At 39.3% G+C, this 15000-nt stretch overlaps 1 protein-coding gene across 3 annotated transcripts in view; it reads right to left on the bottom strand.

The window, feature by feature from the left end:
* ltbp1 (latent transforming growth factor beta binding protein 1) overlaps positions 1–15000 on the bottom strand; it is an 84027-nt gene that overhangs the window by 25407 nt on the left and 43620 nt on the right. Inside the window, exons 10-13 of one of the 3 annotated variants that reach the window (XM_086045177.1) lie at positions 8717–8884; positions 6338–6511; positions 4273–4292; positions 3715–3817 (exon numbers count right to left, since the gene is read on the bottom strand). In XM_086045177.1, coding sequence (XP_085901303.1) covers positions 3715–3817; positions 4273–4292; positions 6338–6511; positions 8717–8884 — 465 coding nt within the window. The remainder of the gene's footprint in view (positions 1–3714; positions 3818–4272; positions 4293–6337; positions 6512–8716; positions 8885–15000) is intronic. The other 2 variants (XM_086045179.1, XM_086045178.1) reach the window with 2 other exon arrangements.

Genomic DNA, 15000 nt, shown 5'->3' with positions numbered 1-15000 from the left:
AAAGAGTGTAAAAACATCAATTGTATTTTCACTCTTCGATGTGGCCCTTCGTCACCAAACATAACACTAGGAATTGATATAATCCCTTGCAAAAAAATATGGAATCACCAGTCCCGGATTTTATTTTTGTCCAAAAAAATCAGATCACAGAAATGGCACAAAACTAAAGTTAGTTCAAATAGCACCTTTCTGGCTTTAAGAAACACTAAGTCACAGTTACTTGTTTACACCAAGCGGAGGAAAAAATATGGAATCATTCAATTCTGAGGGAAAAAATAAGGAATAATGAAAATAACAACCAAAAAACATTTCAACACACCACTAGAACTGTTGCACCACCTCTGGCTTTTATAAGATCAATGACTGTGGAAATGTGTCTGTTGTCTTCAGGCAGTCTTTTTCATAAATCTCATTGGAACAACGAATCATTCGAACCAAAGTTCCAGCCTCATCACCTTGCCTAATGGAGATTTGCGATTCTTCACTCTGACTTTGGTAAATGGGCTTTCACTTGTATAGTGCTTATCTACCTTTGGCACTCAAAATGTTTTAACACGGTTTCCTCACCTTTCGTGTTGGAACCATGATTCACATCAGTTCACTTGGTGCAACAGTTCTTCAAGGTGTGATCACTCCTGTTTTATTGTGGACTAACGAACAGATCTTATCTGATGGAGGTGTTAGTTTTGGTAATGTAAATTTACAGGGTGATTCACTAGTTATTTTCCTCTGACTTTTTCCCCACTGATTGGTCTAAAAATGTAACTGTTATTGACTACTATATTTGTTTTCTTTGATTTATTTTCATTTTTCTTAAACCCAGAAGGTTGCCATTCAAAATTACTTAAGTTTTGTGTCATGTCGGTGAACTGTTTTTTTACCCTACGCATTTAAAAAATTGAATGAACATCCTCTGAGAACGATGATTCGATAAATTTTTTCCAGAGGTTTTATTATGAATTGTGTTTGTACAAGCATGCACGCATGCAGGCCGTACAGAAATCTGTCATAAAATGTGAGCTAATCAAATGACTTTTCTTTAATTAAATGCCACAAACATATTTCTTCCCAGGTTTTTACAAAACACAGAAAGGTATGTGAATTGTGAACCTTTGGATTCAATAACTGATGGAGCCTCCTTTAGTGGAAACAACCTCAACCAGACATTCCCTGTAGTTGCAGATCAGACCTGCCCACTGGTCAAGAACAATTTTGGCCCATTCTACTTTACAAAACTGGTTGAGTTCACCAATATTCTAGGGATGTTTGGAAAGAAGCCCTCTTTGGAGTGAAGTAATGCCACAACATATAAATCTGGCTGAGGTCAAGACTGACCGGGCCACCTGAGACGGTGTATTTTCTTCTGTTGAAGCCATGCAGTTGAGTATTTACTCATACTCTTTGGTCGACTTGTTGCATCACCCATGTTCTGTTAAACTTCAACTTGTAGACAGAAGGACTTGAGTTGTCCTGGAAAATGTCTCGATAAACGTGGTAATTCATGTTTTCTTCGAAGACAACAATGTGTCCAGGCCCAGAAGTTGGAGACCATTCCCGAACCATGATGAATACTCCAAAATACTTCAGTGTTGGGATGTGGTTTTGATGGTGGTGTGGTGTGCCTTATTTTCTCCACACATTACGTTGTGTATTCCTTCCAAACAACTCAACTTTGGTTTCATCTGTCAGTACAACAGCTTGCCAGTAGCACTGTGGAACATCCAGGAAACTTCAGATCTTTAGCAATGTTTTTTTGGACACCAGTGGCTTTGTCTGCGGTATTCATAAAGGACATTTATTCTTATTCCATATTTTACATATCATAGATTTGTCAACAGTTATGAACATGTGTCAAAGATTTCTGAAAATCATAAGCTATCGCTAGGATTTTTATTTGTATCAAACAACATTCTGGGCTTTGCTCTTGTGGTTATCCTTAAAGGGGAAGTCAACCCAAACATTATATGTTCTATGCAGTTGAAACAAGGCATTCTGATTAATATTGCGTTTGGGAATTATGAGTTGAGCAGAAAAATCTAGCCATCTCAGGGGGCGGCCATTTTGTTTTCTGTTGTTTTTTACATCTATCTATCTATCTATATGTATATACTTACATACATACACCCATACATACACACACACGCAAGCACACACACATAAGTTTGCAGTGGTCCGACACTCTTTCCATTTCAATATGATTGCTTGAATAGTGCTCAGTGAGATGTTTAAAACTTGTAAAATCGTTTCATATCCAAATCCTGCTTTTAACTACACAACTTTATTCAAGAACTACCTGGTGTGTTACTTCGTCTTCATGATGCTGTTTGCTCTTCAATATTCCTCTATCAGACCTCTAATGCTACGTTCACACCAAATGCGGATGATGCATTTCTGGCGGCGCGTTTGTATTGGAGTCAATGTAGTTTGCGCGGGCGGGCGCGGTTGCGCGCCGGGCGCTGCGAATGATGCATTTGGAGCGGTGGGACGCGGAGCGAAGCACTGAAAATCCGTCCATTCGTCGCGTATCAATCAAGTCAACTTTTTTCGTCACACCGCCTCGCGGCAGCCAATCAGCATCGGTCGTACTGCGGCAGCCAATCAGCATTGGGGATACTGCGACAGCCAATCAGCATCGGGCATACTGCGGCAGCCAATCAGCATCGGGCATACTGCGGCAGCCAATCAGCATCGGGCATACTGCATCACACACAGCCAAATGGCGTCCTGTTCACTCGGCGGCTTTTTTTTTTTTTTTACAGTTCTTGAACTTTACCAAGACAGCAATATTGTTAGCATTACCATAGTGTGTCGGCCATTTGATTGTGATGTTGAAAAATGCTATCGTAGTCTACTACCAAGCGAAGCCCCTCCCCTCTCCGCTGTGAGCGAATGAGCGGCTGCAGCATTTCAGGTTTCAAATTTCCCGCGGTAAAACGCGAGCGAATCAAGCGACTCGGAACGTATCATCCGCGTTTGGTTTGAATCTAGCATAAGACCATCACAGAGACTAGATTACACACAGGTGGACTCCATCATTATTAGTCATTTGGTTCAGCTTTGGATCATTCCCAAATCATCAGGGAACTTCTGGAGTGAGTTGGCTGCGCTGACAGAAAAGGGGCTGAAATTGCATGCTCTAGTTTTTTATTTCTAAAAACAAAAAGTTTCAAATATCATATGAATTTCATTGCACTGCAGGACTGTGTCTCAGTGTTGAAAAAAAAAATCGAATTTTATATCTTTAGGTGTGAACGGGTCAAAAGTTGACAGTGGCCGAATACTTTTGCAAGCCACTGTAGATGCCATTTCATTTTGTCCACAGCTGGAATTGAATTGTGACCCTCTGGTTCCGAATGTTCCAAATCCCAAGTCCGTACAGATAAACTACTGCCGTCTACAATGATTTGTAACGAGATTTTCTGAGAAGTTGGATCAGCCTGTCGTCTCATTCACTAATTTTGAGTATGGTACTGTAATTAATCCTCAATGGGCCGATAATTGATCATCATTTCATTCTTTTGTTCTCATACTACTACATAATCAAGTTGTAAACTTGTATTCCTCAAGATCTGTGATTAAGGTGTTAACTGTTGAGCACTAAACACTTTTAGTAATGGCTGAATAGTAACTCACGGTTGTTTACATCTAGATTTACATTAATTTAGCATTTTACTGTGCGCTTGTCTAAAATGGAAGGGGTAGACAGAGAGACACCTGGATAAGCTGCATTCATCTTGACAGTGGATACACCTGGAGATAGTTGGGGTAGTATGGAATCAATGACTGGCCTATTACTAACCACAGGTCCTACCAGCTCCTTCAATGACAAAACACAGAGAACAATAACAGAAAAATACGGTCGGCAGATTTTTAAACCTTTATATTAGCATTTCAGCACATCAAGCTTTTGCCATGCAAGATGCATGCCCGTAAGAATATTAGCACTCAGCTTGTATGGTAACTGACTGCTACTCAGCTATAGAGCAAGAATGAGCAGCTCAGCAGGGAAGCCAGAAGGCAAATTGTCTGCTACTTGCACAATGGATTGCGCCTAAAAAATGACAAGCGTTCCAATACTTTATTTATTGTATACTATAACTCATTAAGTGTCAATGACTTTGGGTCACATACTGAGCTACTACACTTTTATAAAGCTTTATTCAGTAGCTCAAGTTATGCAACACAGCGTCTGACTTCATGCAAATGTGATTTGGCTACAATGCAGCAGCTGAGAGTACTTTTGCGCATGCCAGCTGTCTCAACGCAACATACCTGATCTGGGGCAGTGGTTGCTAACAACCGCAAAATACAAAAAAAGGAAAACTAGTTCAATTGATGATGTAAACACAATGACTGACAACCACAAGAATATTTATTCCAAATAAGTTTGGCCTTTGATATGAATGCGATGCGTCAGCAGTATGAATGCTCATCCGCACACATCCGACCTATACGTCCTCAAAAGCCCAACATGCGCTCCTGGCGGGCGGGAGAGAGTGCTTGGGAGACTACTGATATCGTCCATAAATCTGCAGTTGTTTTGCGTAACATGTTTTTTTAATGTTTGACTTTAATTTAATCTCACTTGAAACATGGAGCATAAAGTGGACATGTGTGCCGACATGACCCGGCAATGACGTGACGTCTCCTTTAGTAGACGTCTCCATGAAATAAAGAGATAGAGGAGCATCGCCTCATTTCCAAACCAGATTTGTACTCACGAGAGCTACAGATTTAAAAATATGTCTTAATCATCCTTACAATGTTGTATAAGTGAGTCGGCCAAAATGATTCTGCCTTTTGAATGGCACGGTGTAATATGTTATGCCTTATTGGTCATCTAATTCTGTATTTCAAATTTGGGGACCTGGTAAGGACCAGATTATCTTTTTATCGTGTCATAAAATATTTTAATGGTATAATTGAAAGAAGATGTATTTTAACAATCTGGAATCTTGAATACAGTAATTTGGTGGCTTCCTTTGATGTGTTTAACATGTTCCTTAAAATGTGGGATGGTCCAACAGAGTATTGAAAAAAGTAAGTGATTTGCACTGTTGCTTAACCTTGCCTGCAAGATGAATTATTTGTAAATCCACAAAATCCCGGGAATCCATCTTGTCTCGAGCCTGCTGATTTTCCTGGTGGTGCGGACCAATCACAAAGCAACAGTGTGTTTGGAGGCGGGATATGAGGCTGTGATGAAAACTGAGTTGCCAATCGGCTTGATACATGTTATTACAGACGCCCTTTGTCCGCATATTTACATACATTGCAAAAACGACAACTATCACTCAACGCCATGATGCAATTTGTGGCACTCATCGAGATGACACGACTCAGCTGGTCAAAATACGGCGCATGCCGGTGGTGACATTTTAATCCGTTGCCGGGATTGATCAAAACAAAAAGTTTGGGAGGCGTGCACAAGTTGCCACATCGCCCAATCAGTGCGGAGTATTTTAATGAATGTCCCGCCTTTCCCGAACAGATCACATTGGAGCTGTCCCAAAATGGTACTGTGGAGAACTGCTTTGAATGATTCACGTATCAATCTGGCTCTTGCCAGGCTAGCTGTTTCTACCCAATGTTGTCCGTTTTATTTCTGTCCCATTGTGTTATGGGAGTTGGTAAATTACATATCTGGGTAATAATTGATGTACAGTATATACAGTACAGTATAGGCGCTACCTGAAACGAGAATTGAGCATTCAGACCTGTAGTGTAAATCAAGAACAAGAGACACCTACATGTGTGTAAGTGTAGCGAATTGATCACATGGAGCTAAATAGCTTTCTCTGGTTCAGTTAAGCAATACTAAACCGCGGGCATCTCAGACAGATAAAGGCCCAAAACATACAGCCAGAGCAGCCCAAACGTTTTACACAATGACAGTAAATCATTTTCAAAACCAATCCTGTTATCCAAATGTGCATACTTTTCATTCATTTAAGACAAATTATAAGGCAGAAAGTCCCACAAACAAGCAGCAATTTCTGCAGGCTGCAGTCACGGCCTGGCAAAGGAGCCTATGAGAGGAAACAGCAATAACTGTTGTCCATGTGTTAGCAGTCATTGACTCTAAATATATTTCCCCGAAATACAATTGGCAAAGTAATAGTACATCACCTTTTGCTCCAGATGAAAACCTCATGAATTGTGTTCATACTCTACCTAACACAAGATTAATGACCCCCCGAGTCTCCAAATGCAAGGAGTATTTTTTTCAAAATAATTGAAAATATTCATGTATCATTGTGACTTAGAACACTCACTCATTATGTCTCATTTTTCTATGCATATGCAATGAAACCAAACAACCAAACCACAGACTCACCTGGTATAATCTCTTCTGGCTTCCCAAAAGCCACCACTGGTTTTTCTGGTGTTGGCAAGGGGTGGGGTGTAAGTGCATCAACTGGTGTCTGGTGGACTGTAACTGGTTTATTGATGGGTGGATTTGGGAGAACAGTGTAGCCCATTCCACCAGGGCAAATTTCTTTGAACATTGCTATACAGGAAAAGAACAACACAAACATTTAGGATACCTGTACATGAAGACAATAATTAAATAAGAGATGAGATATGTTTTAAATGGTATTTTGGCTTAAAATGATTGAAGTTCTCATTGTGCTTACATATGGCAATGTGATGTGGGGAAAAAACAACAATTTTAGCTTATTATATATAATGTATGTTTAACTTTATACTGTTTTTGTAAAAGGTGGTGGTGTTGAGGCTTGCTGCTGTTCTTTGATTTTCCCACAATGATTCAAACCGAACATCTCAAAGTGTTTCCCCATTAAATTAAAAACGATTCACTCTTGTCCAAACTTATATGAAATGGATCAAATCTGCCAGTTTAACAAAATAACACAATACATTCACAATTTTTCGGCAAAAAAACAACACACAAACCATTTGAGATAACTCATTATATCAAATCCAGGATGTTTGAATCGGACAGTTACTTGTGGAAATGTAGGGAAAAACTTGAGGAAATGGGTCAGTGGGCAAAGTATACAACTATTGTACAGTGAAAGTGTTTGAGACACAAAAAAGCAACTACTAAGCCAAGCAGTGAAACGGGGAGAAAGCATGCATCTTCCCAAAAGGGTCTAATACACAGTTTCTGTTTAGACTAGACAAGTGGAGGAGGTGTGGGGAAGGTTGGGACAATTATTTGTTTCTATAGTGTTTCTTTAGCTCACAGTTTCAGAGTTCGAGTTACTGTACATATACAGTAATAGGAAACAAGCTCCCACAAAGAGCACAAAGGCTCCTGTAAAGACAGTTGATTAATCCTTCGATGGAGAATTAAAATTTAGTCCATCACTAATATGGACTCTTTCAATTTCAGTGAGCTCCAAACAAGAAGTGTGGAATTTGAAACTGAATTCACCTTTTAATGCCCAAATTTCCATAACATTCAACAACTATGTTGTAAAAGCTTTTTTTTCCCAGTTAGGAATGATGTGTGTGTGTATATATATATATACATATATACATATATATATATATATATATATATATATATATATATATATATATATATATATGACATATATCGTGTATATATGACATATATCGTGTATATATGACATATATCGTGTATATATGACATATATCATGTATATATATATATATACACGATATATGTCATATATATATATATATACACGATATATGTCATATATACACGATATATATATATATATATATATATATATATATATATATATATATATATATATATATATATATATATACTATGAATGAACACATGTGGTGTTATGTACTCAACAAAAAAAAGTGAAATTACTGAAAACACGTTTTGAACCCAATCAAGATGGTTTGGGGTGAACCGGACCGCAGAGTGAAGGCGAAAGTGCTAAACACCTCTGGGAACTCCTTCAAGACTGTTGGAAAACCATTTCAGGTGACTACCCCTCGAACCTGAATGAATGGAGAGAATGCCAAGAGTGCCTAAAGCAGTAATCAGAGCTAAGCGTGGCTATTTTGAAGAAACTAGAAAATAAAACATGTTTCCAGTTACTTCACCTTTTTTTGTTAAGTAAATAACTCCATGAGTTCATTCATAGTTTTGATGCCTTCAGTGAGAATTTACAATGTAAATAGTCATGAAAATAAAGAAAACGCATTGAATGAGAGATGTGTCCAAACGTTTGGCTGTTCTATAGCCTGGCAAACATGAACCAACATCTTTTCACAATTTAAAGGAGTCTTCATAACTGTGAGCTCCTTTTGTAAAAATACCCAGAGGATCAAGAATTACGGTTCACTTCACACCACTAAATGAGTCTGTTCTGAAGTGTCGGTTCAGTCAAGCACAGATTTACGATGACTAACGGCACAGCGATTGGGTGGCCATTTTGGTTTATGTAAATTATGTAAATTAAGACTGCTCACATCACAACCTGTGCCAACTTACTTACAAATGCATTTTGGAAAGCAGGTAGCTCCCAAAAGATTTAGTTGATGCATCATTTCACACTTGATAAGTGGGCAGACACTCAAGAGACCCAACTATAGAATTTGGATACAAGAAATTGGAAAAAAAAAAAAAAAAGAACAATCACCATATAATGTCCCTTTAATTTAGGGCAGCTATAGTTTAAAGCTTATATTGGGTGGTGGTCAAGATGTTTTTCAGACAAGGGTCATGACGAAGGTCTAACCAAGCTGGAGGCCTTACCTGTTCCTGGAGGGGGACATTTGTCACAATGTGGTCCCCAGGCTTTGCCCACACTGCAGCAGCAGAGCTGTTTGCTGAGCTGAGCAGACACTGGGTGCAAACACTGCCTCCCTGAGCTCACCAAACGGAAGCAAGCCCCCTTCTCCTCTTGGATGGCAGGCATGTTGGCTGAGGAGGTGTGCAGGAGGAGGAGGAGGACAAAGAGGAGCAGAGCAGATGCGATGGAAGTGGTGCACCAGAGTGTGGGAGACACACAAGGGGGAAGGAATGACAAAGTGAAGAAATGAAGAAGTCCCCTTCACCAAAGCAAACTTGCCTCAAATGAAACACATAAAATGTAACAAACAACGGTATGAACATTGTCGTAAAACACCAGACTGCAATAAGAAGAGCAAGTATTTTGTGGTGATTCATCATTCCCGCACATCTGGTGACAACGCTGAGAGCTAAACACAAAACACAGAAACACATTCAAACACAACAGAGCACAGATTGAACACCGTAGGAAAGACATGAATAAATATTAACATGCATTACAGCCAAGCACTGGTTGAAATGAAGGCATGCAGAGGGGTTTAGCTTGTACTTTCCAAGTCAAACGGTGCAATTAAACATCTCCACATACCAATGACAGCAGGAATTGTTCTAACGGGAACAGAGAAAATATTTTTCTTCAAAGGGGAGCAGAAAAAGCCTTTTAAGGCCCAGTATTAGAAATTACATGATGGATAGATAGATGCTTTGTTCATCCACAAGGGAAAATCACTCATAATCAAGTAAAAGACTTGTGTAAAAATAGCACGTTTGAACTGTTAAAGAGGAAGTCAAGCCCCCCAAATTCTTTGCAATATGTTCTATGCGCGTTAAAGAGTCTAAACGTCATTTTGATTAACATTGTGTTTGTGGAATACGAGTTAGGCAGCAAAATCCACCCGTTTTTAGCCATCTAAGGGGGCGGTCATTTTGTCATTTGCTGTCGACTGAAAATGTGTCTTGTCCCTGTTCCGTGTTTCTGGTTTTGGTTTTGTTTTCCCTCTTTCTAGCCGGAGTGGTGGGCGGTTCCCTCCAGCGGCACACCTGCAGCTCGTTGCAATTAGCCAAGCATTAAAAGGACTGCCAAGTTGTTTGTCTCCTGTCAGATTATTCTTCTGCTTGCTCATGACCTCTGGCTCAAGTATTGAATCTTCTAGACATCGCTCCTTGTTCTCGTTGAGTATTTTTTGCTCTTTGTGTTTTCCAGTAAGCATAGTATAGTGTAGTGATGGGATGATGATGCCTCAAAGTGTGTATAGACACATTTAACAAACTGTGTTGACACCGCGTTGGTCACTCAATAGTGACTTCTGCTGTAGATCTAAAATCAATGCAGGTAAACAATATGAAAATATGATGGAACAACTTGCACGCTGACCCAACATTAGCTTATGAAATATTAAATCTTTATTCAATTGCTAGATTTGTACTTAAAATATGATCTTTGTATATTGTATTAGCTCCATTTGTTTTCTGTGTGTGTGTGTGTGTGTGTGTGTGTGTGTGTGTGTGTTTCACTCATAAAATTTAGCGATAATGTGTAATACGGGGCTATACACTTGAAGTCGGCACAGTGCTGATGCACCAGTGTGCACATTTAGTATAGTGTTTTTCTTTGTTAGGATAATCTTTCATAGCATACGGATTTTGAATTTTCTCGTCTTTTCACGGCAAGCTATTTTTGTTTGCCTCCTTGCCTTTTGCAAGCGACTTCTATTTACGGTTTCCTGGTTTTTGTTTGCCAGCACTCATGTCTGTACTAATGTCGGTCTTGTGAATTTCTGTTCCTTTTTAAATAAACACCTTTTGTCAAAATCCGTTCTGAGTTCCTTATATAGTCCTTTTTTGCTTCTGTAAATCGTATCAAAATGAAAATCACAGTTGCTCAGGTAACAACCAGTCACTGCTCACCTGTTCATTGAAGCTGAGCCATGTTCAGTTATTACCTGAGCGACTGTGATGTCATTTTCAGTTGACAACAAGTGGCAAAATGGCCGCCGCCTGTACTGCACAAAAATGTGTGGATTTTACTGCTTAACTCATATTCCACAAATGCAAGATTAACCAGAAGGCAGTGTTTAGACTAGTGGGACGGCATAGAACATTGTAAAGAAAATGTTTGGGTTGACTTGCTCTCTAACACAAATTAATTGCATCTCTATCCCGATACTCAAAATTAGTTCTTCCTTGGCCCGTACACCACCCCTTTCTGTACGTTTGGTTTTGCTCTATTAAAATGATTGTCATGAGAGGTCTCGTTCACAGTATTGTACTACTAGGGGTGTTAATTGCGATCAATTACAGTCCCAGTTAAAGCATTTTTTTAATCACATTAATCTCTCTGTAAATCACTGGGGGGCACCTGCGGCTTTTCAATCCGCTTTCGCTGAGCCGGAAATGTGCCATTTAACTCAGTGGCGGCGTGCACTGAGGCAGCGAGCTGGGTGGATGTTTGAGCTGCAGTAGTGACTGCAACACTGGACTTTGGCTTGGGGCTGGAGCAAACCACCTTGCAACCCTTGGAAAGCGGAGCAAGGTGTTATGTACCTGTAATTGTGGACATTAAAATTTATAAATTGTGCATTTCATGCACCCAGTTTCTTGACTGCTTTGTTTGGTACTGGGCAGCGGTTCATTTACTTAGTGCAAATACTTGATGTAATTGGTCACTGTTTAACTTGCGCTTAAGGCCAATTGTGGTGTTTTCAATTGATAGTTTTCACCACATTTTGTCCGTGAGATTACATTGTGCTACCAATATGAATGGAACAATCAAGCTTCAATCAGTAAAGAACAAACACACCCGTTTGAAGCTTCATTAATTCATTCCAAGTACTGTTCCATGTACTGTTTCTGTATGAGATATCTGTATTGTGTGAGGCTTGAGTTGTTGTGGGTGTAAAACAATGGTCAGTCAGTGACGGTCACACCCAGAAGTGGACACTGATTGGCTGCCATTGTTTGGCATAACCTGATAGGATCCTATTGTATTTGGGAGGGCCAGTTCAGGAGCAGAGGGATGTGAAAATGGAGGAGCAGGTGAGAGTTGTTGGTCCGATGTATGATATATATATATTTTTTTAATGCCCTGACGGCACTATTGATAAAGGTAGAATGATATGCCTTTTTAAGGACTTAAGACACAAATGGAAACTTTTTTTTTTTTTTAAAACCACATATAACAGTTATGATGAGAGTAATGTGAATGGGATCGACTTCCGGGTATAGAAAACACCAATAGATCTGAGCACAGGAAATCATAAAACATTTTCAAATTCTTTCGGTTGGAATATCGTCACATAATCCAAAACATGACAAGGCAAATCAATGGGATCCCAATGAAGGACATTGATGGACCACTTCAAAAATGTCAAACTAGAAATTATTTTGTAACACAGGGAGAACACCTTGCTCACAATAGGATTGGCGCACCATTAAAAAAAATGAATGAGTGTTCACCTGCCAAGGCTGTTGGTGTTGCCCAATTAAATTTAAATTTAATGAATGTTCAATGTTATTGTACCAATGTTATCTAATATCATAGAAACCATAAGTAAAGACAAATGGATGTATAGTAATGTACCCCAAACAGCCCTAGTCTAGCAATTCATGGAGAATATTAATGTAGCACCTTCAGTCCATTTCTTCTCTGAAATGTGTTTCTGTGGGACTTTAGTAGACAAATAGGTGATTAGGTGCCCAACTGTCCATGTTTTGAAATAATACATTGTTGTAACTGAGAGGAAGTCAGCAATGATGTCTCAATGACAAAAAGTGCCTGTGCAACAGAGGGAGAGAAAAATGTTCCTGCAACATTGTCTTAGGACAGGGGTCACCAACTTCGGTCCTCGAGGGCACCTGTCCTGCAGGTTTTCCCTCTCTCCCTGCTGTAACACACCTATTAAAATGATCAGGATCGTTATCAGGCTTCTCAAGAGCTTGCTGATGAGCTGATCATTTTAACAAGTGTGTTACAGCAGTTAGAGACGGAAAACCCGCAGTACAGGTGCCCTCGAGGACCGGAGTTGGTGACCCCTGGCTTATGATGGTGAGCTTTCAGTAACCTACAAGCTTTGATTTGGGTTCGACTTCAGTTGTCAAGTTTTGGTGACACTACCTCTTGCCCAAATACACCTGGGATAGGCTCCAAAATGATAAGTAACATGCAGGACAAAAACAATGGGCCACGATCACTGTGCATGTATTGTCAGTCCAAACTCATCAACCACTGAAAACTGCTTTGGTGTTCCATAAAAGCCATGAATGTCGCACGTACCAAGGCATGTGCCTTGCAAAGCATGCTTGAGGGTGGGGATGAGATTATACAATAGTAAAAACCATGCCATTATCCATGCACTAGACGCATATGCATTACATCAAGCATGTTGAAAACATATCTCATCTTGACATGCTTGCATGTGGAAATGTATGCTGTCTTTCCCTGCTATTCAGCAAGGAAATCACATGAATATCAAACTCAACGGGCCTATGTTCTTGTCCAGCGCAAGTCAAGGAAAAAATGGCGAATGACGGACGACGCAAGGGTATCCACGCTGCAGACGGATGAGGAATAACGGATGCTCAATTTTTAGTAAAATGCCCAGCTCTGGTAAAAACTATGAGTTATTCCAGTATCTATTGCAACCACCTTATTATTGATAGAATCCTGGATTGAGTTGATTTAAGAGTACTCAAACTGTGGCTCATTCATAAAATAATTTCACTTGAGGGATCGTAATGATCATAATTAAGATAACAATTAAAAAAAAAAAAAGAAAAGAATGAAATGGTTTATTTTACTAAAAAACTGCATTTGCATATTGTTGCTGACCAATGAAATAATCTATCAGCAATTGGTATACATTTTTGAATAGTCTGAAAAAACAAAAGGCTGTTTTTTTTGTGTATTTGTTTTGGTCAAAAAAAAATTTTGCGATATCATTGGACAGCAATGATATTAAGAGTAGGTAGGGTTAAAACTAAATATTTATTACTGTACTGCAATATTCCTCTTTTCACTATATCCTATACAGGTTTTATTGCATGATTAATGTCTTATTTTACTATACAAGTAAGTATATGTATTTATTTATTATATTTATATTTTTCTGATGCATAATGCATAAGATCATCTACTTGTGGTTTGTAGTGAAACTGACACACTTACATATGCATGTGGTGAGCATGCATATGTGAGCACACTGCCGTTGGTCCTGTTTCATGAAACGTTTTCATTTCTTCCGCGCAGTATTTTGATCTCTTCTAATACATTTTTGAATATTAAACATGTTTTTGTCATAGGTTTTTCATACATTTGGGTAAGGGAAAAGCTAACATTTTGTAGTGGACTAAGCCAATGTTTTTGTTACAGTGGGGCGGCATGGCTCAGCGGTAGAGTGGTCGTTTCCTAACGCGGAGGTTGTGGGATCGATCCCCGGCCATTGTGACCATGTCGAAGTATCCTTGAGCAAGATACTGAACCCCCAGTTGCTCCTGATGCTGCGTCATCAGTAGGTAGATGAAGTACAGTGTAAAGCGCTTTGAGTACCCAAGGGAGAAAAGTGCTACATAAGTGACAGCCCATTTACCATATTTTAATTCCAATTTAGATGATGGTTGAATCAACATTGATGTTGTGTGATGTATGGTTGAAAAGCAAACGTTGACCCAACATTTTATCAACCTTGCGCTTTCTGTTAATAATTTCTACTTTAGGTTTCAACGTAGATTCAACACGTAAGCCGAGCCATATTTCAACATTGATTCACCCATATTTTGCTATCTGGGTAGTGAGGCCCCTGCTGAAGAAGAGCAATTCACATCCTAACGATCTAAACAATTTTAGACCAGTATCTAACTTACCATTACATTTTACACTAATTGCTCAAGCGTATCGAAATCCATCAATATTTTGCGTTTCAAGGACGGAAGCGCTTTACAACGGACGGAGTCGGAGGATGATAATTTTTATGAATAAGGACGGAGGGACGAGGACGGAAGGGTACTACCCCGGTCGCGGACTGAGGACGGACCGCCAAAAAAGGGTCAAGTGCCCAGCTCTGCGAGCTACATTCAGCTGGGAGTCAGATCGTCCCAAACTACGACTCGAAGGTAACATGTAAACATTACATGTAATATTTCGTGTTTATCAGCTTTTTTTTGTTGTTTTTTTGGGATTTCAATTATTTTTTTCCAGTGCATTTTTTTTACGGCAAGGGTCGACTAGTACAATTTGTTTAAACAGACATAGT

The sequence above is a fragment of the Filicampus tigris genome, chromosome 11 (genome assembly GCF_054856515.1).
Source record: "Filicampus tigris isolate MCC_2025a chromosome 11, RoL_Ftig_1.0, whole genome shotgun sequence".
Lineage (NCBI taxonomy): Eukaryota > Metazoa > Chordata > Actinopteri > Syngnathiformes > Syngnathidae > Filicampus > Filicampus tigris.
This window is presented reverse-complemented; position numbering and strand designations above follow the sequence as displayed.